The sequence below is a fragment of the Lontra canadensis genome, unplaced genomic scaffold (assembly GCF_010015895.1).
Source record: "Lontra canadensis isolate GAN:19392208 unplaced genomic scaffold, GSC_riverotter_1.0 scaffold1, whole genome shotgun sequence".
Lineage (NCBI taxonomy): Eukaryota > Metazoa > Chordata > Mammalia > Carnivora > Mustelidae > Lontra > Lontra canadensis.
In genome coordinates this window covers 60,884,465-60,908,745 of record NW_022630995.1, presented here as the reverse complement: position 1 = coordinate 60,908,745, position 24,281 = coordinate 60,884,465, and the positions used below count along the sequence as shown (strand labels likewise).

Below are 24,281 nucleotides of genomic sequence, written 5' to 3'. Positions count from 1 at the left end.
AAAAAAAAAATGTGAAAACCATAACAGGTTAGTTTACAGTGATGTCACCTCTGCCTTTAAATTAACTTTTGCTCTTGGGGGCAGAAGGGGGAAAAGAAAGACAGAAACACATCAAAGTGGGAGAGCAAAACAGTGGCTGAGACACCTGGGTCTGGCTAATCGGGCTCTCAACGCCCAGAGGCGGTGGCACCCTTGGCGTGTGAGCCTGTAAACACGGACAGGCAATAGTTAAGATACATTAAAAAAAAAAAAAAAAAAAAAAAATCCCACAATTCCATTCTTAGAATCAAGCACAAAAACAGACAGTGACTCCAAGATTCATGTGAGTGCACCCTGTCAGCCGCGGGGGCGGCCGCACAGCAGGGTGTGCAACCCAGGCCTCCCAGCGGCACCTGCACTGCAGAACTCTGCAGGGCTGAGCTGTCCCAGGGTCCCTTGCTGGGCCGGGCGCAGGGCACTCTGCAGGGAGGGGGTCTGCAGGGAAGGGATTCGCAGAGAGGGGTGCGGCCCACAGCCGCAGCCTCCCCGGCCAGACAGCAGGAGCCGCGGGGGCGGGTCTGTGTGCTTTCGAGGCTCTGCCTCTGGAATGTTCTGCACTCGGACTGGGTGGGTGGTGGGTTTCAGTTACGCTCCACACGTTGTTTAAGTGCTTGCTTTATTTTTCATGTGCAAACTGTCACTGTCTAAAGCTTTCGGAAGGACGTGTACAGGTACGGACACCCTGCGGAGAGCCGAGGGTACGCGCGCGGTAAGGCCCCCCCCCTCCTGAGCGGGCGGGGACGTGGGGGCGCATGGCAGAGAGACTGGGAGAAATGACGTGTTCGGCTGCGTAAGCTCTAGTCCCTGATTCGGTCCGTCCAACGGAGGGGGTCCTCAGTAGGTGATTGTCCACTCTTTGACAGAGGCGTCATGAGACGTTGTGACCAGCGTGTGCTCGTCCAGCCAGGCCAGGCTGCTGACGTGGTGAAGTCGGTGCGCATCTGGGGAGAGAGAAGGCATGCTGAGGGTGAGCCCCGTGTCTCTGCCCTTGCAACACCACAGACGAGGAGCAGGGGACAGGCTGTGGCGACACGGACAGCGGGCCCTGAGGAACTGACCGCGGACTGCTGTTCATCTAATCCTGGCCCTCCTCCTGGAAGGGTGAGCATCTGGGTGGACAGTGGGTGCAGGCATTCTCAGGCCGGTCCCTCCCAGTCACGGGGACTGTCCCAACAACCAACAAGGTCCCCTGGGGGACAGAACTACTCCTCCCACGGGGGGTGGGGTGAAAAGTCTTATTTCTTTTCATGCATAAGCAACACTACACAGAGGATACACAGCCTCCTGGCGTATCTGCGGTGGTGGTGGGGGGGGAGATGAATAAAGGCCGAGAAACCTCTGTAACTGGTGGACTCATGACCAGAAGACCCCGAGAGTCGCCCCCTGTGTGAGGTGCACCAGGGGTGACCCCATTCCCCCCCAGTCTCCTGCCTCCAGCCCGCTGACTTGGTGGGTCTTACTACAAACAGAGCAGGGGGCCCAGGTAAATCCCCTCTGCTTGGGGGTGACACTGGGACAGACACAGTCCCCACGAACCACCTGTGACCACAGAGTCCTTGAAGTGAGCTACTGCCACATGAAGAAAAAAAAATGTTGGGCTAAATAAAACTTACTATTATAGTTTTACTTGTTTTTTGTTGTTTTGTTTTTTAAACAGGGCTGCTAAAAAATAGCAAGACATTACACTCCTACTGAACGCTGCCCACTGTGGGGAAAACCTGCTCAGTCATTTAATTTAGGGGGTGCGGTAGGGGAAGGGGAAGCGCTGTGGTCTGAATGTTTGCATCTGTCGCCCACGTTGTACGCTGGAAACCTAATGTCCAAGGCTGGGGGGATCAGTGCCTTATTTAACAGACCCCACGGAGCACTGCCCCTCCCTGCAAGTCTCTGACCTGGAAGAGCTCCCCACGCCCCAGCCCTGTGGACCCCCCATCTGGGACTTCAGCCTTCTGAACTGTGAGCAATAGTTCTGTGGTTTCCGAGCCACTTAGTCTGCAGTACTTTGCCATGAAAGCCCAGTGGGATAAGGAAGAGATGTCAAGAGGAACCCCCAGGTGTGAAGGCGAGTGTCCGGTAAATGGACACCACCTCCTCTCAGGGAACACACGCATCGTCCCTCCCTCTGCATGTCAAGCAGGGCCAGCGGAATGAGGGCCATGCTTCTCAGGGCTAACTTCCCCAGAAGCACAAAGAGGACACTCGGGCTTGGGGACAGCCTCTCTGGGGCCGCCTGGGGAGCTGAAGTAGGAGCGAGAGTCACCTTGGATCTTGACCCTGGTCTCGGGGTCACTCAGGGTCCAGACGTACACCATCATGTCCATGCCACCAGAGGCAAAGTGCTCGTTGTCTGGTGACCAGGCCAGGCAGACGATCTTCGCATGGTGTCCGTAAAAAACATTGTTTTCCTAGTTTCGGGTTAAAAACAGAGGGGGTAGGTAGGTCAGGGTTCAGGCCAGAGGGGCATGTGTCATCTCACCTGCCCTCTGTGACCACAGTGAGGGCCGATGCTGACGTAGTGCTCTCTGCCAGGACCCATGTACACCTCCTGAGGTAACCGCTGCTCCGTGACAAGGCCCAGGAGGATGCAGCCCAGCACTGGGCAGCAGCCACTGTGTCCCCGGGACCAGACGGCGTCTACCACAGCACCTACCCTGAGGTGCTAGGTGTGTGCGCGCTCCTTCACGGGGCCCTCAGCCCAGCCAGGGTCATCACCATGCTGACACGAAGGCTCAAGGGGCCCCATCTTGGGCAGGGTGTGCGCAGGGAAAGTTCGGGCAGCAGAGGGAGACGGCCGGCCCCTCCCCGCCCCCACCTGCCTGCTACTCGCTACTCTGTGGGGCGAGGACTGGACGGGGCCTGCATGCTGGAGGACTAGCACTTTCCTGATGCTATAAGGATGGTTTTTCTTCAGGGCATTCCATCTCCTTAATCCCTAGATGAGGTCGACCTCCCGAGGATTTTCTTTTTCAAGTTTGCCTGTTCCATACTGTGTTGATCCCACCCTGCCTACTTAGCATAACGTCAACAAGACTTCTGTTGTACATACACGAAATCACTAAAAATGAGATAAACACAAAAGCTGAGAACCGTGGCAAGGGAGCAGAAAAATCCCCCGGGAGGCAGGTGTATATCCATGGAGGTGCAGGTTACAAGCTTTCTGTCCAACACAGGCGGACACTTGCCTTCACCCGCCCCTCTTATTAGAAGTGACATTATAGCGTCACACAGACGAAGAAAAGACGCAAGCCTACTTAATACATAAGTGCACGTATTTATGGGGAAGTGTACAGATGCCTGTAATTTACTTTAAGTGCACGCCAAATTAAGATCATTGGATGGATAATGTAACACAGGGAGATGTTAATGGCAAAACCTCAGTGGTAAATTCTTTCATCTTTGCTGCATTCCAAAACGTTCAAGTGCTGCAGGGCTGGCGTGGTGCCGGGCCCAGAGACCGGAGACCTGCCAGCAGCCTGTGCCCCCTGCTCTGGCCAAACCCAGCAAGTGACTGACCCCCTAACCAAGCTCAGTCTCCTGTATGTGAACCAGGGTGAATGGACCACTCTTGGCCCTCAGGCTGTCGTCCCGTCGTGCCTGTGCGCTCTGGTCCACCCTCACCAGGCCACTGCCCCGAGCCCGCCCCCCCGCCCCCCCAGCAAGGCAGTGCTGAGAGGATGCGCGCTCATCTTCGTGAGACTCAAACGGTAATGAGATTCAAGAAGAAAATCTAGTCTCAGCCCTTCGACAGAGAAGAAACCAGGAAATCACTCAGCCAGGCAGCCCAGGTGAACTAATCGGCTTGTCTTCATGGCAAGTCTCACAGCCACCTGGGGCCCTAACTTTCTGGCAAGTGCTCTACCTCATGCACAAAACCCCAAGACCCTGGACAGCAGCATGTCTCGTCTCAGATCATTCAGCCCTGAAAGCAAGGAAGCTGCGTGGTCTCATGCAACTGCCGGGCTGATGACAAGGGAGAGAGAAGCCACGGCCCCCCACCCGCCCACTCACCGAGTAGCCATCAGCAACGCTGAAGACTGTGACCACTTTGCTGGCATCGCACACAGCGAGGAAGGCGCCATCATGGGAATATGCCACGTCAGTCACGGGGCCCTTGGCCTCCAGGAGCTTGCCCTCGTCCTTCAGCGTGGTGCCCAGGATGGAGTACAAGCGGACATTTCCGTCCTGCAGGAGGACAGAGGGGCAGTGAGTCACTTCGCGGCGTGCACGCTACGGGAGAGCATACGTGCATGCACACACATGCTCCTAATACCTCTTCCCCAAAACCTGTCAGCAGTTCCCATGGCATACCAGCAGTGTGGGAAGAAATACTCAGGGAAGTAATTAAGAAGCTGAATGCTAGGTACTCCCAATTCTGATTCCATGTGTGTGGGTGTTCAGGACTCTTTTTCCATCAACGCTCCAGTCAGTCCTGACGCAGGTGTTCACAGGGCAAACCGTGAGGGCCGCCTATACACGTTAGTGCTGCACTGGGAGCCCTGGTCTGGCTCTGTCCTCCGGCCACACTGCCTGCCTCCTGTGCTCTGGATCCACACCACCCTTCCCAGCGCCCTGGAGGTTCCTTCAGGCACCGACTCGCTCTCTGACCACGCCCTGCTCCGTCTAACCTGCTGACTCCTGGCGAGCTCCCCATCCTTGTCGTGACCCAGGCGCTTCTTCACAGGGGAGGCACACCTGCTCTCTCAGAGGGAAGGGATCCTCAGAGGGTCCAACTCAGAGGGACCAACTGCCCCAGGGGTCCCTCAGGTTGGGATGCCCAAGCACCTGGCTCTACCCAGCTCTCCTTGGCTGGAAGCCTCTGAGGATGTCTGGACATCTCTGCTAACAGTTCTGCCCATGCCGTGGGAGCCCAGCCAGGTGGACATACCCTGGGCACCTGTCCTCCAGGCCAGGGACTGCCTCTCCCCAATTTCATGACCCCTCACACTTGTCCAGGGCCTGGCCTGAGAAGTGTCACACACGGTGGAATGAATCCGTGAAGGGGGCAGAGATGGACAGACAGAAGGAACCGGGACAGGTAGTATCCTTGTGATTGTCCAAGGCTTCCCTGGGAGGAGTCAGATTAAGGACCAGGCCACCCTCTTGGGGCAGCTGAGCTGTCCAAGGGGCCAAGATAATCCAAGGTCTCCTAGCTCTGGCTACAACACAGCCCTGGCTCTGCCCCTAATGCAGGAGGGAGAGCCACGTCCAGATGCTGCAGGTCGCTGAGGACAAAAGTCCTTGAGCTCACGTGATAAGCTCGCCTGATGTCTACCTACAGTGGGAGCCTGGGCTCCAGGGTTGTGAGTACATGACCCACAGGAGGCACTGCAAAAAAGGAAAAGGCTATGCTCTTAGACTGCACACAGAGGACGTCACAGGAAGCACACAGCACCAACGTCCACCACCGGGCTAACTATGTGATGGGAATGCTACTTGCTGGAAAGTCATTAAAATAAATGGAGACTACTGGTGTGTGGGGGACAACGGGGAAACCTAGGATAAACAGATGTGCCCTGTGTGATCACGGAGATTCACAGGCCCAGGGCTGGCAGACAACCAGGAAAGACCAAAATTGGCAAGACCTTGAAGTCGGAGCGGAGGAAACATGGGAATAGCCATCTCTCTTCTTTTTAAAAAGGTAAAGGTCTAGTAAGCAGGGCATAGTGCAAGAGGGAAGACCAGATTTAAACCCCATGTCTGACTCTGATCTCCTGCCCCAGGACCATGGCTGTGAACTTCTCCCTAAAAAAGGGAAGACAACTCCTCAAAACATGCCAGAGAGCAGGGATTTAGGAAAGAAGGGGTGACAGGCCCAGAAGGGACTGCCAGCACTGCGGGGGTGTGGGGCTACAGGGACAGTAGCCCAGGCTGAGCACTGCAGGAGAGCAGGGCTGTGGAGAACTCTGTGGGAGGCGGTGGGGCTGTTTGGCAGTAGGTGATGCAGTGCCCTGTGGAGGGGCAGCCACACACAGGACACATCTGACTCATCTGAAAACCAGGGAAGTCCATGTGTCTTACAGCCACGACAACGGAAACACAGATGAAGGGCTCGAGTGCAGGGGCTGAGGGCCAACAAGCCCTGTTCGTCCTTATCTGGGCAGTAGTGGCTCGACACTGTGCCCAAGGGCTCCTGGGGGAGGGAAGAGCTTGTGGATGTGGCTGGGGGCTTCCTCACCTGCTTGGGCAAGTACCCTGACCCACTGTCGAAGCACCCAGGGGCCCCTCTGGCTGGTCCTCCTCCAGGCTGGAAGGGTGGGCAGCAAGGACATTTCGGAGGCTGAAGGTGAGACCGCCTGGGGGGCAAAGCCCCACCCACAGACCAGCCTTCCCTCAGCCCTCACATCGGCTCCACGAGATCTGCCCTGGGCTCCTCCAGCAGCTGGGGAGCAGGCAATTTCACAGTGGACACCAGCAAGTGACCCCTGGGCTGGCTTTTGGCACGTTGGACACTGCCCAGCACTGACTTCCTCCCCTGGGGCATTAAGGTCCGCCATACCTGCTGCAGAGCTCCTTCCTCAGGGCACCCGAGCCTCCCAGGGCTAGAAGGGACAAAGGGAGCCAGACTATAAAGCACTTTAGGACTCAGCCTGGCAGGCAGGGACCACAGGGTCCCTGCGCTCTAGGTTTAGAGGAGCAAGAACACCACATTGGGCCAGACAGATGCCAACACTAAAGGAAAACCTTGAGCCCATCGGGTTATTGGTGCTAAACATGAGTTAGGAATCTTCTTGTCATGTTCCTACCTCCAACCTGCCAGCCCAGGTCACCCATGCTGGTCCTCTCTCAACACACTAAATCAAATGTGCCCTCCACACTTATGTGGTTGATGGCCCAGCGGTCCCCCCTGCTCTGTGCTCCCAAGCCCAGCCCCTGCTCACTACCCAGGCCCTTGGTCTCCCACTACCTCCCTCCCCTTCTGCCTCAGGACACTCTATACATAGCCTGTGTCACCCCCAAACCGCCCCCACAGCTGGGGTCAGAGGACATGAGGGACAGGAGACTCACCGTGCCCCCGATGGCGACTGTGTCACCACTGGGGTGTACTGCCACCACTTCCGGCTCGTAGCCGGGGCTGTCGATGCTGAAGCACTTTTTCTGGTCCTTGAGCAGGACAATCTGAAAATCACAGGCAGCGGTCAAGGTGCAGAGGCCAGGGACAGATCGCTCGGCCCGAAGCTCACTGGGGGCGGGCGCCCTGTGACCCTGCGTTGTGCTTCCTCCCTCCTCAGCCGCTGGGGACCGGGAAGCCATCTGACCTCTGAACTTTTCATTCTCCTGTCACATAATGAATGAGCTCTCCCAAATGGCCTTGAGATTCAAGGGACACAAGTGTTTGGAAAAGCAAGGCTCTAAGGCAACAATGGGAACAAACAGGACAGGCCGGATTCTAAGTTCTGGTATCCCAGGTCCGAAAAAGTCCCTTCACAGCTCCAACCCGTAGCACGTGAAGCATCCTACGTGTGCCAGCCAGAGCGTCTCCCACAGCTGGGGGACAATGCTGGTACCTGTCTTCCAGACAAAAACTGCGCCCCAGGCATGGGCTCCCACTCCACAGGGTCTCTCTGCTCCCCACTGGCCTCCCACTAGGGCACGACTCATCCCATGGGAGGGCAGGATGGATGGTGCAGGCCAAGTCAGCCGGAGGTACCGGAGGGCACCTAGGAGGGGCTCCACCTGAGCCAGCCCCTGCCTCACCTCCCTCCAACAGAGGTGGGGGCAGGACGGAGTCCCCAGCCTGTCCTCAGGGCACTGTGGACACACAAACGGGGACCTGATCCTGGCTCAGTCGCCTACTGCTTGTGAGGACAGCTCTGTCCTGAGCCTCAGCTTCCCAGGGCAGAAGAACCAGCCAGTGCCTACACAACACAAAGCCAGAATTCTACGTTCAGGATAAATAAAGTCCCTAATAAAGGCAAACAAAAGTATCAGCTCAAGTTCACCAAGTTTGAGACACACCCCTGGAGACAGCAGGATCACCATCCCCCACTGCCACCTGGAGGCACTCACAGAAGAGGCCCTCTGTGCACGGGGACCCTCTGCGCCCTCCATCCCCACTCTTGCTGTCCTTCCTGCTTCTCGCTCACTGGACTGCTGCCAGATAGCATGGCCTAGATTTGTGACAACTCTGGCTTCATCCTACAGTACCCCTGCCCAGGCTACCAGCTGTCCCATGAAGGGCAGGCCAGCCCCTGAACCCACTCTCCAGTGGCCTCTGCTTCTGTGTATATTGTGAGGTTGGGAGGCAAGAAAAGGGAACAGGTAGACAGGTGGCAGAACCCTAAGATCTACTATGAAAATGCAGCCTGAGGAACGTTTACCCACCACCTGCCTGACTTGGGAAATGGATTCACCTGACAGGTAAACAGTAGGGGACCAAGCATTTGCCAAAACTTGTCTAAGAGGTGAGACTTAAACCTAACTATTTCCCGAACTAAAATCACAGGCCCCTTCCAGCATATTCTACAGAAGCATTCCACCTGGAGTGGGGCAGGAAGCCCGGGTAGCAGGGGCACATCACTGAACAACCTTGCATACCCCCACCCCCACCACGTGGCACCAGGTTGCCCCTCTCTGACCTTCCTTGTGCAAGCCTCGCTTTGAGCCTCAGAGGAGGGCTTGTCAGGACTGCCCTCCACCAACAGGAAAGTGAGGTCCAACCCTGACTCTGCTCTGGCTCTCCATGCAGGTCATCACTATTGTTCCCCCACTGACTGCCCAGGCTGCTGACGGTAACTGCTTGGCAGAAGCTTCTGCTATCTAGGACACGCAGAAAACATTCTCCTCGAAGCACGTAAGTGCACATGACACAGGAGGGGTGTGGGCTCCTGAACAGCAGCTATCTTTACCAGGGTTGTCACTCCTGCTGTGGGGGGCTTAGTCACACCTGCCCGCCCTCATCTCTTGGATGCCCTGGTCTACTGACAGACGCCGCCTGCATCAGAACAAAACCTTGTAGAAAATGGGTCACACCAGGGTCTGGGTCAAGGGCAGTTTGTTCCCGAAATTCCAAAAGAAAAGGTCTGTAAGTGACCTGTCTTCAATGAGAAGCCAGGCCACAGAGCTAGGACACCAGATGCCATCCTGGCCCTGGTGCCCCTAGCCACCATGTGGCCTCAGGAGAAGTCGGGAAAAGAACGGGCAACACTGAGAGGAGCCTCCCAAGTCCCCCAGGAGCTGTTAGAGAGCTCACAGATGGTGAGGAACATGTGTGGAGTCACACGGTTCCAAGGCTCAGGGCTGAGACAACCGTGTTGCTGCTGCTGGGCCCCCAGCAGGCTCCCGGGCTGATGGACACACGGGGAGGTTGATGCCTGACAGCTGTACCCTCTGGCAGCTGCGGACTGGGGCAAGCAACTAGTCCTCCCCTGCCTCCGTGTCTGTAGGATACGGAGGATGCCGTGCTACCGGAGAGAACTGCTGACCAAGTGACTCAATGTGTGTGCACGCGGGTCTTGGACAGACATGCAGCAGAGCTCCCGCCGCACCGGAGGCAAGAGGTTAGATGCCGCACCCGCCAGCTCCGCTCAGCTGTCTGGCTGGTGCTCCCCACCACTCTGAGGCAAGCCGTACCTGCCCGATGCAGACGACTACGGCATAGCCTCCGGGGCCCACAGCCACGCACTTGGGCTGGACGTCCATCTTCACAACTCCCTGCCCGCTGGTGGAGACAAGGGAAACATGTTACGTCAACCTCACAGAGCTCAGCATGTGTGTTAAGCCCACACTCAGAGATGCCCATCCACCTGCACTGAGGGAGTCATGAGCCAAAACCCAGGACCAGTGAGAGAAAGAGATCCTCAGCTCTAGGGAGAGATCGGAAATTAAGCGGGGGCAGGGAGCAGGGCGGGGGGTGGTAGCGCTCTAGTCGCTATGACCTGTGGAATAGCTGTGACGCCCCCAGGGAACTCCACCCCACTCTCGTCCTGAGTCCACTGGCCACAGACCCTGGGGATCCACAGCTACAGATGGAACTGAGCCCACCTCCCGCTCCCACGGTCACAAGCCACTCTGCTCAGCAGGGTGACTCTTCTGAAGAATCAGAAACTTTCACGGATGAAAATCATGTCTTTGTTTTTGGTTAATGCTGTGAAAACAAGCCCTGGAAATCTTGCACACACACAAAAACTTCTTGAAAACAGTAAATGAAGGAAAAAAATCCCATGTGACCAGACCAAGCATGGGGTCCTTGCGGTTCAGGTCACCAGCTGTGGCTCTGCCCCGGGGGTCTCTCCCTGAGGAGGCCGAGGGTGCAGCAGTGCACGCAGCGGGAAGGCTCTCGTGTGGGCCGTGCTAATTCAGGGTCACCATGGGGCAGCAGTACAGAGAGAATAGCTGGGGCCTGGAAGCCAGGCTGTGGGGCAATTTCTGCACACATCACAAGGCTCAACCAATTCCCAGTGCCCAGTCCCGCCAGGCAGGTGAGGCCTGTCACACGTCCTCCTGGAGTCCCCTGCCTCAGCGAGGGGAAGGAGGGTACGGCTGCAGGTGTCCAGTCTGTCCTTCAACGAAGCAGACCCTGCTCACCCCCTCCTCACTCTGCACAGGAAATGGCAGTTGGGTCACAGCTACCCTCCTGGTGCCAAGGACAGCCAATTCAAGGCACCGGAGCCAAACCAAACAACACGGCCGCTTCCTCAAAGCACCTTGGTGCCTACGTGTCCTTTTGAGCACCTGCCACGTGCCAGGAGGCCATGAGGGCCTTGCTGGGCCTTCCCAGCCGCCTGCAAGGCCGGCCCCACTGTCACCCTCCTCCGCTGTAGAGAACAGCAGGAGGAGGGCATCTGGGCTGAGAGGTTTCCCAGGCAGAGTCTACACAGGTCACTGTCCATGCGGGCCACCTGGACTCTCATGCAGCCCCTGGCTGAGGGCCTGGCCACAGGAGGAGCAGTTGGGGGGAGCAGTGAGGAGAGCAAAGTGCCACTGAGCCAGAAGCCATGTGGGCAGAGGGCCCCTCTTCTGGGGTGCACTGCGGACCGGGCCCCGGGCAGCCCTCACCTGTAGTCCCTCAGCATGAGGCTGGTATAGCGCACCGTGTCGTCCATGCTGCAGCTCACCAACTGCCCAGACTCGTCCACCGTCATCCTGGACACCTGGTTTGTGTGGCCCTTTCCGGCGAAGGCGTCGTTCTCCCCTGTCTCTGAATCCCAGTAATGTGGGGCGGGGGTTAAGGAAAAGCTGCCTCCAGGACACAGTGCGGGCCCCGCCGGGGACGCCTGGCCGCCCCTCACTCAGGATGAGACTGTGAACACGGGGCCTGAGGGGAAGTCCACGGCAAGTCTGAATCCGAATTCCAGAACAGATGTTCTGGTGATGGTTGGTCGGACCACTGAGGACACGCTGCGTGAGGAGCAGTCCGGCTGGACCCCCTGCACGGGGACCCCCTGTAGCAGCCAGGCACAGAAGTGTGCGGGTTCCCACTGGCTAATGGTGCCCATGGACCACAGCCCATCTGTGCTGGAAGCCCGGGACCATGAGCAGGAGGCTGGCTGCGCCTCCCTGCTCAGAGGATGACCAGCTGGGAACCGCCCGGGGCCGCCCAACCTTGGCAGGGATGGTCTGCACGCTGTGAGTTGGAGGTGCTCATGGGGCAGGGGTGCTGTGAGTGAGTGGACGGTTCTCATTTCAAGTTGAGGATTATCGTTGCCTCTGGAGCATCACAGGTATGCTCCACGGCTGACAGGCTCTTGTGATGGAGACCCCAGTGCCTGATACATGAGGAAACCTAGATACCTGAGCATTGGAGTACACGCCAGGCTGCCCCGGCGCTGTGCTTGGGGAAGATCTGGAAGAGGAGGCGTCACACCAGGAGGGGAGCAATGCAGGGCAGCTGAAGACGGCCTGACTGCAGACCAACACCCCGCTCCAGGAGGGGCACATACCATACACTCCCCTCCTCACATTTAAGGGGGTAGAGGGTGACTTCTCCGCCCTCCTACCCCAGGGTCATAGGGACAACTCCCTAGCCGGAGCTCTCTCGTGAAAACGGGTGCGTCAGCCTGCACCCCAGCACCCCAGAGGATGCTGTGGGAGGAGGGGGAGCCCCAGGCCTCAGACACGGGGGTGGGGGTGGCCTGTAAGGGCTGCTTCACATGCCTCCAGGGAAAGTCTTGAGGGACCGCAAAGAAACACAGAAGGAAGGTTCCAGTTCCAGTTCCAGCTGCTACCGACCAGTGGGGTGACTTTGGGGAAAGCGCTGGAGCATGCTGGGCTTCTGTTCTCAACGGGACGAGTACTCACAGGTTCTAGGTCCTGCTGAATCCTCAGACTCCTGACTCCCGGCCTGTGAGAGGGACTGGGGGGCACGAGGGGCCCAGGTGGGAGCAGCAGCTCGATGCAGTTATCAGCCCCTTTGAGCTGCAAAGAAGCAATCCATCGGGTCAAGGCTGCAGCCCGGAGCCAGGGACCTCAGTGTGGACACGACCCTCTGGTTGCAGCCCTGCTGCTGCCCTGGCCTCCGGCTCCACAGGGACAGAACATTCCCACTTGTCCTGCCAGTGGCCCCAGAGCCAGCTCTGTGAGTCAAAGGATATTAATGTGTCCATCGTGGCTCCCGGAGTAGATATAGGACTTGCCACCGTTTTTGTGCACCGTTAGACACTGGATGGATTTGCTGTGACCCTGCACAGGAGAGGACGGAACAGGTGAGCGGAGAACACGCCATCCTGCCTCTGCCACCTGCCAGCCTCCCTCCACTGACTGCCCCCCGAGGGACGACGAGGCACAAGGCCCTCCACACCACGGCGCCTGTCTGTGCCAACACCCTGAAGCCCCGTGTGCCCGAAAACCCCCTATGTGACCCTCGGCCAGCTCTTCCTCAGCTGACCGCCCATCTGGCAAAACCTCGTTACGCAGCCCTTCCCTCCCAGGACCCAACCTCAACCCCAGCCAAGTGAGCCCCAGTCCCAAGCTGAGCCCCCGTGGACGGGAAGCAGCAGTGAGCAGGATCAGCCCAGGGGGGTCCATCGCTCATAGAGGCAGGTGGGCACACATCTGGGCCCTGCAGGGACCCAGATGGTCCCAGGACCCAGGGAGACCTCCTAGCCACTCAGAGACCCAGACAGTCCCGGGTTCTACTGTCTGTTCTCTCCCCAAACTGGAACGTACAACCCAAGCATTGACTCCTAGCTTGTGAGGCAGCTTCTTCTCTCCCAACACGCCCCTCCCCACCCAAGCTGTTGGCGGGCCCTGACCCCCAAAACCTCCCTCACTGGCAACGTGGGGGGCAGAGCCGATTCCTCTGTAGCCAGTCCCTCGCTACTAGGGAACACATAACCTCACTATAACTGCTCCTGGGGGCTGGGGTGGGCGGTCTCTGTCTGGTCTTTCTCAGCAATGCTCTGCAGCCAGGTGGCACAATTCTGCACAGGCCTCACCCCAGGAGCTTCCCGAGCAATCTGCAAGTTCCGCCTGTTGCCACACTGTGGCAAAAAACTTCCAAGAAAGGTACACACAGTTCCAGGGGACACAGTGGGTCCTTTCCACCTCTTGTCTCCTTCTAGGACAGAGTCCCGCCAGCCCTGATACTTAAAGCGTGGTCCTCAGACCAGATCAGCCCTACTGGGCATCCCCCCTGCACATCCTGACTCAGGACCTGCACCTGCCCTGCCTGGGGCCACAGCATTCCCCAGGCACTTGTGAGTTAACACGTGCCCCGCAGGTGTCTAGACGGACCCAGCCACCACACGTGTTTGCCTCTCACGGACCTTCTAGCTTGAGAACTGCTGCTCCAGATACACAGCAAAATGCCCACGGGTGTCAGGGGTACCAACAGATAGAGCCATCCCTACAGGTTCTGACCAAATCCCTCTGAGGCCAGTCCAGTTCCAAGGCCTCCTGGTCTTCCTTCAGGGTCTCCAGGGATCCAGCCCTCTTTCAATCTCCATGAGCAGGAGGGCTGAGAACTGCTATTCCAACTCCAGCTTTCTCTGGGGCACCCACATGTGGCTCAGATGCCTCTGCAGTGCGAGATCAGCACCAAGGACCCCTTGGGATTCACGCACACTGCTGTGGCGGGAACGGGAACGGGGAGGACTTTCTGACTTCTGACTGTAAAAGCCTGCAAGATTCCGCGACCTGGCCTGGGAGGAACAGAAGCCCAGCTTGTAGTTTCCGTGCTTTCAGTGGCCAGTGGGAAACTGCTCTTCTGGGCCCAAGTGGGCTGACAACAACGCCTGAACCTCTTAAGGAATCTCTCTCCATCCCATCTAGAGAGAGGCCCAGACGAGGGACTGTGCTGTGCGTGCCCCCCGGCTCTGTGCCAGGCTGTACACACCTGCACAATACAGGCACTGTGCCAGCCAGGGGCCCATCAAGGAGGAGGCCGCAAAGCCCCGTGCTTAGGTCCAAGCCGGGGGAAGCATGACAGCAGGCATGGAACCCAAAGTGAGGAGAGATACTGCCGTGTTACCACATCAATCCTCTTCAATCTCATCAAGCCACATCCCCTTCTGAATGAGACACAGCAGTTCCCACCTTGGGCAACTGTCTCCATCAACTCCAGGCAGAAGCAGTGTCTACAGGGACTGGCACGAGAGCCAGCCCTGTCCTCAGGGACCTCCTAGGTCCTTGCTGGGCTGCTGGCTTCCTGAGGTATCAAGACCACTAGGGCTGATGCAGGGAGGAGGCATGCTCCCACCCCCCCTGAAGCAGGAGTCCCCAGGGCAGACCCTGGGCACCAGCCGCCCTGAGGAAGCCCTCCAGGTGACAGGACGGCAGCTGGGCTGGGGTCTGACCACCTCTCATCACTCGTGGCTGCACAAACTCCTGGCCCACCACTCAAGGCCTCTGAACCTCAGGAGCTACCTGTTTCTCCAAACTTGTTCCTTCCCATGTGCCTTTCCTCCTCCAACCACGTAACACTCCAGGCCTCCTCACACTCCATCCCACGTTCAAATGAGACACAGTGCCCACCCAGGTCCAGTCCCCAGGCCTCCCGGCCGTCCCTTAGGCTCTCTGCGTTCCAGCTGTCAGCTCCTACCTGAAGGAGGCTATTCACCCCAGGACACAGGGACTCCTGACAGCAGGGGGAGGGACACTGTCCACAGACCCAAGGCCCTGAGCCCCCAGTGCTTCTAGAAGCTTAAGGGGAGCTCGGCACCAGCCTTCCACTTCTGCTAAACACACACCCCAAAGCAACTAGCCTCCTGCCATTGACCAAACCCCCAAGGTGGGTCCCCCACTCGGCCTCCCGCAGGCTCTCCCTTTTCCTCAATGGGCGCACAGCCCTTTCCACCACCCCACAGGCTGCCGGCGCAGCCTTACCTTGATGACCCGCAGGGGTTTGCTGGGGTTGTTTTTGTCTAGGTAGTTGATGTACCCAGACAGGGAGACGCTGAGGAGGTGGTCCTTCTGCCACAAGCAGCCCAGCTGCTGGTCCAGAACGGTGGAGCCCATTGTAAACGTATTGACGACAGAGTTCACACTGACATCCCAAATCTTCGAGGTTTTGTCTCCGGAAGCAGAAAGCAAATGGGTGCTATCAGGGCTCCAACTGATCTACTCAAATGAAACAGCGGGCCAGGTATCAGAGAACACAGAGTGGGAAGGGGCCTCAGAAAGCAGCCTGCCCAAAGCCCCCATTTCTGAGCAGGGAGAAGCCACGGCTGGGGGGACCAGGTGTCCAGGCCCCTGCTCCAGCCACTGGCTTCTCCAAGCTACGACACCCCTTCTGTGTGATCCTGAAGCTCTCCACTTCACCCCCTCCACTTCATGGTTCTAACTTCAAGTTGTGTACTGACCACTGCACTCACGGACACGGCCCCACAACGGTCGCTGACACGGTCACACACCACGGATCCATACTCACAGCGTAAATGCCTCCGTCATGAGCCTTGCCACCTCCCAGGGCACACACTTTCTCTCCCGTCTTTCCATCGTAGATGTAGATCTTTCAAAGAATAACACACACGTGGGTCACAGGTGGGAGGAGGCGCTCACCAGCTGGCACGCAAGATGAGCTCTTCCCCGTCCCTGCTCTACCGTCAAGAGCTTGCTACTGTGACTCTTAAAAAAGGAATCTGAAAAACGTGCTAAACGGGGGAGTTTCCAGCTCCATTTAAAAGGAGAGAGATAGGAACAGGGGGTGGGGGGGGTACGCACCAAGCTGTGATGACGCAGCCTGGGAACTGAGCGCCTTCCAGGAACGGGATGGAGGAAAAGAGCTAGTTCCCACTGGAAAGACTGGCTTTGGGAGGCTAGCCTGCCCTGAAGAGCTGGGAAGTGATCAAATGAGCCCCCACCGCCCCCAGGCCCCAGCCCTCACCTGCCCATCGGCGCTGGCCGTAGCAAATCTGTTCCCATCAGGAGAGAATCGCACACAGTTGACAAAGCGGCTGTGGTCCTGCAGGAAAGAGCACAATTATCCACCTGATGACAGGAGGTTCTGGAAAGTTCTCTATGAAACACAGTCTGCTTCAAACCTCTGCTCCAGCTTCCAGTGTGAATGGTCAGCCCACAGGAAGACCTCGGCCCTTAAACAGAATACTCCCAAAGTAGCTCCTGACTCACCAGGAGGTCTTCAGGAGGACTCACCAGCCCGCCTGCCTTGGCCCAGGCCCATCTGTGCCCAGGCTGTCCCCTGCTAGGCCTCCCAACCCCATGCTTGATGGGATGCATGAATTCCCCTCACCCTCAATCTGCAGAGCAGACAAAGCCCTGACAGGGCTGGCTCTCTTCCCTCAGGGCCCCAGAGGTAGCTCAAGTCCAGAACCCTAGGACTCTTCCCCGAGTCTCCAGGGATAAGCACACAGCAGGTACTGGGAAGGGTCGGGATGGAGCGGAGTTAACAACTGAGATTTTAAAGAAATTAAACTATGGTCTTGCACTTCTAGGGACTAAGACTCCAGATGACCTCCAGGGATGATTTCCTTTCCTAAAGATTCATTCTCTCCTCCATCGAGGGTCTGCATAAGAAAACATCCTCTAAATGCCCCATGCCCCCTCCCCTACCTTCAAGAAACACCCCTTCAGTGAACTTAATAATATTAGCTCTTCTCAAAGCAGGGAGGGTTAAGGGCTCCTGGGGCATAAACACCTAACTGCCCATCACTTGCCCCACAGCATCCCCTGAGGCCAAGCACAAGTCCACTTAAGTCAGGAGCCTCTCGTGCGAAGGCTCCATGTGTGTCTGTGTCAAGTGAGGGGCTGAATCGGGCTGAAACTGTGCCACCTGTGAATGGAAACCTCAGGAAAGAGGGTCTATGCGGATGCAGTCGAGGTATGATGAGGTCGTTAGGGCGGCCCCACTACAGTGACTGGTGCACTGTGATGAGGGAGACTGGGACAGACAGCGGGTGGGGGAAGAGCCCGTGAAGACGTAGGCAGACTGGGAGGGTGCCCCTCGGGCCAACGGAGTCGGGGGAACACCAGCCTGCGGATATGGGAAGCTCAGGCTCTGGCTTTTGGAACCGAGAATAAACCCATGCTGAACCCCTGGCTTGTCGTCCCTTGTTACGGCAGCCCAGGAACAGGCACGGGGCACACCCGTCTGTGACACTCCCAGAGGAAGAGCCCTTCAAGGACACCGTGCTTACTGCACTGGCGAAGCAGCTCAGGCCAGGAAGGAGAAATCGGGGCCAGGATCCTGAGGAGGGAAGCCACAGGCCAGGATCAGAGGAATCCACGTGTCTGTAAAGTCCACCTGGGAGGCTGAGCAGAGGAGTCTCGCCTCAGTGGGGTTTCCCTGCTGCAGGCAGCTCCGTCCCTCGGAGCCAGGAGACTGTGATCTCTGCTGGAGGACATTTCCAGGCCAGGCCCCTCAAGCCCCACGAGCCTCGGTCCAGAGCTGGAGCATGGAGCCAGCCCGGCATGCTGCTCTTCAGCAATCCCACCGCTCCCCTCAGCTGACAAGGCTAGAAGCAGGCAGCACTTCCTCTCCCTCAGGGGGTTTCCCCTGCAGGGCTGGGGACAGGAAAGCCTGAGCCTTCCGAGCGCAGTGACACTGGTGAGCCACCCAAGCTGGCTTGCCTTCCTATCTCTTTTCGGCAAGCACAATCATGGGGCTGCAACTTGGCTCTGACTCAAGAGCCTGTCCTCTGGGGCATCATCACCGGTGCTCATGACGGAGGTATGACGGGCTCACGGCTTCAGCCTGAACTTGGCCCTGGTTCTGGGACCGCCGGGAGGCAGTTCCCACTACTAACATGCCACCCACCTCACTCCCGGGGCCCAGCCTCAGCCAGGTCAGGCCTGCAGGGTGACAAGGCCATGGCCGGGTTTATAGTGTGCGCTCATCTGGGTGAGGGCTGACTTTCCCTGCTCCCAGGTCTGGCCTCCGTGTTTTAGAGCAGGTGCAATCTGCCAAGCCAAACCGCAGTGGAAGGAGTCTGCTTCCCAAGCTGGGATCTCTCAAGCCCTCCTGGGTGCTTCTGTCTCCCTCATGGCCACCTGTCACTCACCACCTTACCACCCCAAGGGCCTTGGGGAACCTCCAGACCCCTCCGAGGAGACAACCAGGCCCAGAGAGAACCTGGGGCTCTGGTTTCTCTTCCAGATCTCTAGGCTTGGCTGCACTGGCTCTAGGGAGCACCTGGGTCAGATCTTCCCTCCCCAGGCCAAATGCCACCATGGTGCCATCCGCCCAGGGCTGTGAGGGAGCCACCTGGGCTCCCCAAGAACTTGGATGCCAAAAGAGGGCACAAGAAATGGAATGAACTCCGGCTATAGGGGTCACTACAGCACAATGCCGGCCCCCTTCACCGGGCATAAGGAATATGCCATGAGATAGGCGGCTGGCCACTACTCAGTTCCACCGCACAACGAACTCCAGTTTCGCTGCTTCCCTGAGAGAACAGGAACATCCCTGGATCCCAAGCCCAGCTCACAGAAGTCAGGATGCCCTCCTGAAGGGCAGCACCAAACACTCAGCTCAATACCTGCACATGTCCACCCAGCGGCCCGAGCGATCCCATTATGAGGCCGCTGCCTCTCCTCAGAAGGGGCCCTCTGCTCTGGCCGCCTTCTCTCGGGAATCCTGACTCCCTACCGCACTCAGCATCTCTGATGGGAAGGGGACATCACACACGATGGGCTCATGGCCCTCCTCCCCGAAAGAATGCTGCACATCACTCCCCAGGCTCTGGAACAAGGCAAGCTTGTGGGAAAGCCTGGGTTTAGTGAGGGCCAGAAACAGCGGATGCCCCCAGAGAACCAGGCACTGTGTGAACCAAGGCCTTTGGCTTTAGAAACTCCTGTCAGCTTTTCCTGCAGCTTGAGCCAAGAGTCCAAATGAGTAGGAAACTGATGTCTGCTCCTGAAATAGCCCACGTAAAGGAAAACAGCAGTGAACGGCTCATTAACCAAAAAAGTGAGGGTTAAAAATAGCCTGTTCCACAGGGAGGTGAGGCCTGAGTACAAAGGAAGGGGTCTGGGGAAACATCAAGGCGGGGAGGGGTATGGGGAGGGCTCACACACCTGTGGGGCTTCCTCCTTCCTCCGGCTGCTCAACCCAGCCACCACCTATTGGTCTGGGGCTCACAGCCCCTGGCCCTCACCTCCCCACGCTCCCTGGAGGAGACGCAGCACCATCCCGCAGGCCTAGGTCCCTCAGGCCGTTCCCTGATGTGGAAGGCCCTTGGTGTCCGATCGACACCTGTCCACCCATTAGTCACAGCCAACTCTCAGTGGAGCCCTGTGTCAGCGGATCCTCCCAAGAACCCCCACTGTCATTATCCCTCCCCCATCATCACCCCCTCTTGACACTGAGAAGAGCTGTGAAGCCATTACGTAATAAGTAACATACCTGAGCCCCCGTCACCGACAGGGTCAGAGCACCACCAGAGCTCTGTGGCTTGACTCCAGCGAGCATAGGCAGATGAGCTGGTCAGCTCAGGTGTCCCCTCTGGGAGCCCTCCCTGGTTTCACTGGCCCCAGCTGTCCCCAGAACATACAACTGCTACTAACTCTCACAGCACAGTGCCCTGCCCACCTGTCCTGCTCTCTGTCATGAACTCATGGAGGGAGAAACAGGCTCAGATGCCTGGGCCCACCTCCTCATCCTCCCTCAGCACACAGCATGCACCTTTAGTCAGTGCTCTGAAAGTGGGTTTCCGTCCTCAACTGCAACATTGCCTCACTCCTTCAGTCGACCACCCCCTCCACTCCTGACCTCCTCTCCCTCTGGGAAGTCTCCCCTGTCCAGTGCTTGGAGGGGGAGCAGCATACCCTCTGCCTGCTTCAGCGTGGCTGAGACACAAAAGTGATCCCCATCCTCTGCCTGCCTCTCCTGCCACCTGGACAGACTGGCTCAGCGACCACTTTCCTCTGCAGAAAAAGGACCAGAGGAAGGGGCAGAAGGCTTATCTGGCCACCGCCCCACCATCAGCCACAGCCCGTGCAGGAGCAGACCAGGAAGGAAATGGAGGGAAGGAGACCTATCCCGCTGACTCCCAACGTGACCAGGACTAACGCACCCACAGCTCTCTGAACAGCGAGACCAGCAGATAGAAGGACAGAAGGCAGAACGGTTAAGGACAAGGCAGAACATTCTGCGGGCCCAGGCCAGAGCCTGTCCAAAGCAGGCACCTGACACACACTGAAGGCCTGACACGGGGTGTTCTGCCCTTCTTAGAGTCAGGAAACAGGAAAAACACCCCCCAGAAAATCTTGCATAGCAGAGGTCCAATTTTACTTAACTGCCTTGAAAGGCAATGCCTCTAATAACAGCCAAGACACATTTCTAGCTCAACTCACCTCCACTGTGCCAAAGGAAGTGGGACACCCCATCCCCCCAGCTTGGCGCCGCCTATGATAGGTGAGACCACAGGTGGCTGGAGAAAGCTGCTCCTAGAGCAGCTGACCATGCTGCACAGCACGCCCGGCTGGAGAGGAGAGACCAGGTGTCCCCTCTGCCACAGGTGGACTCTGTCCGCCCTCAGAAGCTCAGGCAGGAAGTTTCCACTTCCAGATCACACGACCACAGCCTGGACAAGCAGGCTTGGGCCTCATGAGTGCCTCCTAAGCAACCACTGAGTTAGACAAAGTAACCTACAGACCACCACACCTGGCTGCAGGATAGGCTGAGGACGTAGTCCTCCCGGGTGCCTGCTCTGGAAGGGGAGTCTGTGGTTGTCCCCGATGAAAAAGGGCAAGGCCAGAGAGGTGTTGAACCTTGCCCAACGTGCCTGTGGGTTGCTAGTCGCGCCTTGGTCACAGGGACGTGCTCGGCAGGAAGAAATTCCTGCTGCAGAAGCAGGAGGAGGCGAGGGCAAACTTGCCCTTTCTTTCTTGGGTCCTCCAAGGGAACCTCAACCTTTGCCACAGAAAGCCAGCACGAAGCAGAAACAGAGACGCTGCAAGCCTCCATCCCACAGCTGGTCCCCTACAATCCTGGGATGTCATCTGCCCAAGGTGGCCCATGGCCTCTGAAATGAGGGGGGGCCAGAGCCTATTCCAGTGCTGGTTCCTTCACCTCATCTTTCTGCAGCTTCTGGAGCCCATCGCAGGTCCAGGCAAAGGAAAAGTCACGCTGACCTGACAGCCCGAGGGCCTGGCTGGCTCCGGATGAAGTGGGTCCTTACTCAGCTCCCCAGGAGCCAGGAGTCTACACCTACTGTACAACATGAGCGACTGGTTTACACAGATAAGCTCAAGAACCAAAGAGAAAAGCTACCCAGCACCCCCATGTAGGGCAGCAGGATGGCCGGGGAGGGCTGACCTGAGCATGTTCAGGCACTCTGGCTTATCCGAAACCCTGCCCTCACCTCCCCTTGGGCACAAGCACAACCAGCATCTTATTCTAGCACTTACTGAAATGGAGACACAACTTGGTCTTTCTCACGGCAGCAACTTGAGCTCAACCCCTTGTGCTCCTGACATGCTCAGTCCTCGTCCCACAGCCTCAGACATGGTGCAGAGGGAGAGACGGGGAGAAGCTGGAGCCTAGGGGGGCAGGCAGCCAGCCACCCATGGCAGGTGCCCTTTGGGGCTCTGCGGTTCCAGGGGAGATGCACATGCCTAAGTCAGACTGATCTACACAGTTGTCAACACTTAACGGGTCATTTTGGGTGTGTGTAGGGCCCCGAACACTTTTCTCCCCATCCTTCATTTGCTGGCCACCTGAGCCTATCTGGAGCACCCGAAGATCTCCTCGTGGACACTCCAATCTGTTCACCAGCATCTTATATCCTCCCATAGGAGAATGGCCATCACCATCCTGTCTGTCTCACAAAGGGACCGAGCCACACCATTGGCCCATCCAACGGTCACAGAGCCAGCCAGCTGTGGTGCTGGGCTGCCATCCAATGTCCTCCATTCCTGATCTGCAGCCAGGGCCAGAAGCAGGACCCGTGGGTGATAGGCTCCACAGGCAGACCTGACGACAAGCTGTGTGCCCACCCTGGACACAAGTGGCAGGGGGAAATGTTTGTACCTGATAGCCCTGGGCTGGGGTGCTGGGGTGAGGGCTGTGTTCTCACGTTAGAAAGGAAAACAAAAAGAGAAAGATTATTCCAGCCAAGTCCCCAGGTGAGCAGAGGGAAGGCTGGCAGAGTGCTGAAGTCACAGCCTCGGGCTGCCTGGGCGCAAACCTGGCTCTGCTGACTGGCCGCTGCGCTGCTCCTGGCTGGGTTTAATCTACATCTGCAAAGGGGAAGTGACCCTTCCTGGGGCAGGGAGAGGAGCCTCACTGGCCCATAGCCCAGATCACATCCAAGTGACATCAAACAGTAGGGAGGAGGAGGGGGGACTTGGAGATAGGGACAGCTTCACTGAGATAAGCAAAGACAGCATCCTGTTGCCACAGAAACCCATCCCCTCCTCCTTTCTCTCCTGGGTGCAAGGCACGACGTTTAGCTATCTGACTTATCCCACGGAACCTTGATCTGCACTCAGTGAACAGTGACCTTGAACACAGCCTTCGACAAAACCCCCACCACCTACCAACTGGGCAGCAGCCACAGGAGATGGCCACAAGAACCGCTGCAAAAGGAGCTCTGAGCTGCACACCCCATGGGGCTTTCCACGCAGCCGCCTGGCCCCACTCAGGGGCCCTGGGGGCAGAACGGAGTCCGTTTCACCAACAGGGAAGCCCTGCAGAGCTCTTCCATCCCCGAGCCAAGATCTGCACTGGAAATTCTGCCCACTGCCCGAGTCCTACCCCATGGGGACCCGCTGAGGAAGTGGCATCATCCTTTCCAGCCACACCCTGCCTGGTTTATGAGTCACTGTGTTCAGTCATCAAAGTAAACAGTGGTCCCGAGGAGCCTCTTGAAGGACATTCTCTCATTTAATCCTCAATGAGGTAGGACTGAGAACTGCTCTGGACCCGTGGGCAGCTGTGCAGTTAAGTTCATGGTTAAAATGCACTATTATTAATACCCCCACACCCACCTTGCAGATAGGAAAAGTGAGGCTGAGGTTCAGACCCTTGTCCCAACTAGGGAGCAGGAGCAGAGCTGGGACACTCTGTTAAGGTGTTTTGACATGTGTCTTCCACAGGCAAAGCATCTAACTCTCATCGAGTGTCACATTCCATCTGTGTCCCTGCCCTCATCATCTCACCAGAGGAGACGAATCTGGTGTCCCTGGAAGCTCACCAGCAGGTCTTGAGTTGGCAGAACCAGAGCCAAGCCTGGGCCACCCCTTTCTGACAAAGCTCCTCTAGGCCAGGATGCTCCCCTGGTCACAGGCCATCAGAGATCCGCTCATTTACCCCACAACCCCAGAAACACACACATTTCCCAGGACGGGTCCCTCCTTGCCAGAAGCAGCCCTTCTGGCCTGAGGGCATGGCCACGTCGGCCTGGGGCTAATGTGCTGTCCCACCATCACAGGATGTTCCCCTGCAAACCCCACTTCTGTCTATACACCACAGCATAAACGGCACGTGCTCACAACCCCGCAGGTCTAGACTGCTGGTTTCACATGCAAACCATCCCCAGGGGGACGTCCACTTACGCCAATTGTGAACTTGAACTTGAATGGTGGCCCCTCAAAGAATGCGGCACAGTTATCGTCACTGCCCGTGGCCAGCCGGTACGGTCTGCTCTGCTTGATATCCACACTGTTGATGACTTTGTTGTGTCCAGTGATCTCGCCCACGGAAGAGCCACTGTCCCACAGGAAGACAGCTCCAAACCTTCACCCAGAGAGTCACAGGAAGAAAACAATCAACCCTGGGGACGGCTGATGAGATGTGTGCAGCTGGGAGGCTAGTACGTGGGGTGGTACAGTGCGGGGATGCTCACAGCCACACTTCATGCACATTCGCCAAAGGAGCCAACACCGGAGACACTGTGGTTTTGGCT

General features: G+C 57.6%; 1 protein-coding gene across 1 annotated transcript in view; it reads right to left on the bottom strand.

The window, feature by feature from the left end:
• Positions 1–638: 638 nt before the first annotated feature.
• The window catches only part of WDR1 (WD repeat domain 1), a 42,638-nt gene continuing 18,995 nt past the window's right edge, over positions 639–24,281 (bottom strand). Inside the window, exons 5-15 of the mRNA XM_032855032.1 lie at positions 23,932–24,112; positions 16,301–16,378; positions 15,845–15,925; positions 15,301–15,534; positions 12,570–12,657; positions 11,035–11,191; positions 9,610–9,697; positions 7,045–7,155; positions 4,048–4,221; positions 2,300–2,444; positions 639–980 (exon numbers count right to left, since the gene is read on the bottom strand). Of these exons, the coding sequence (XP_032710923.1) occupies positions 874–980; positions 2,300–2,444; positions 4,048–4,221; positions 7,045–7,155; positions 9,610–9,697; positions 11,035–11,191; positions 12,570–12,657; positions 15,301–15,534; positions 15,845–15,925; positions 16,301–16,378; positions 23,932–24,112 (1,444 nt within the window). The 3' untranslated portion in view covers positions 639–873. The remainder of the gene's footprint in view (positions 981–2,299; positions 2,445–4,047; positions 4,222–7,044; positions 7,156–9,609; positions 9,698–11,034; positions 11,192–12,569; positions 12,658–15,300; positions 15,535–15,844; positions 15,926–16,300; positions 16,379–23,931; positions 24,113–24,281) is intronic.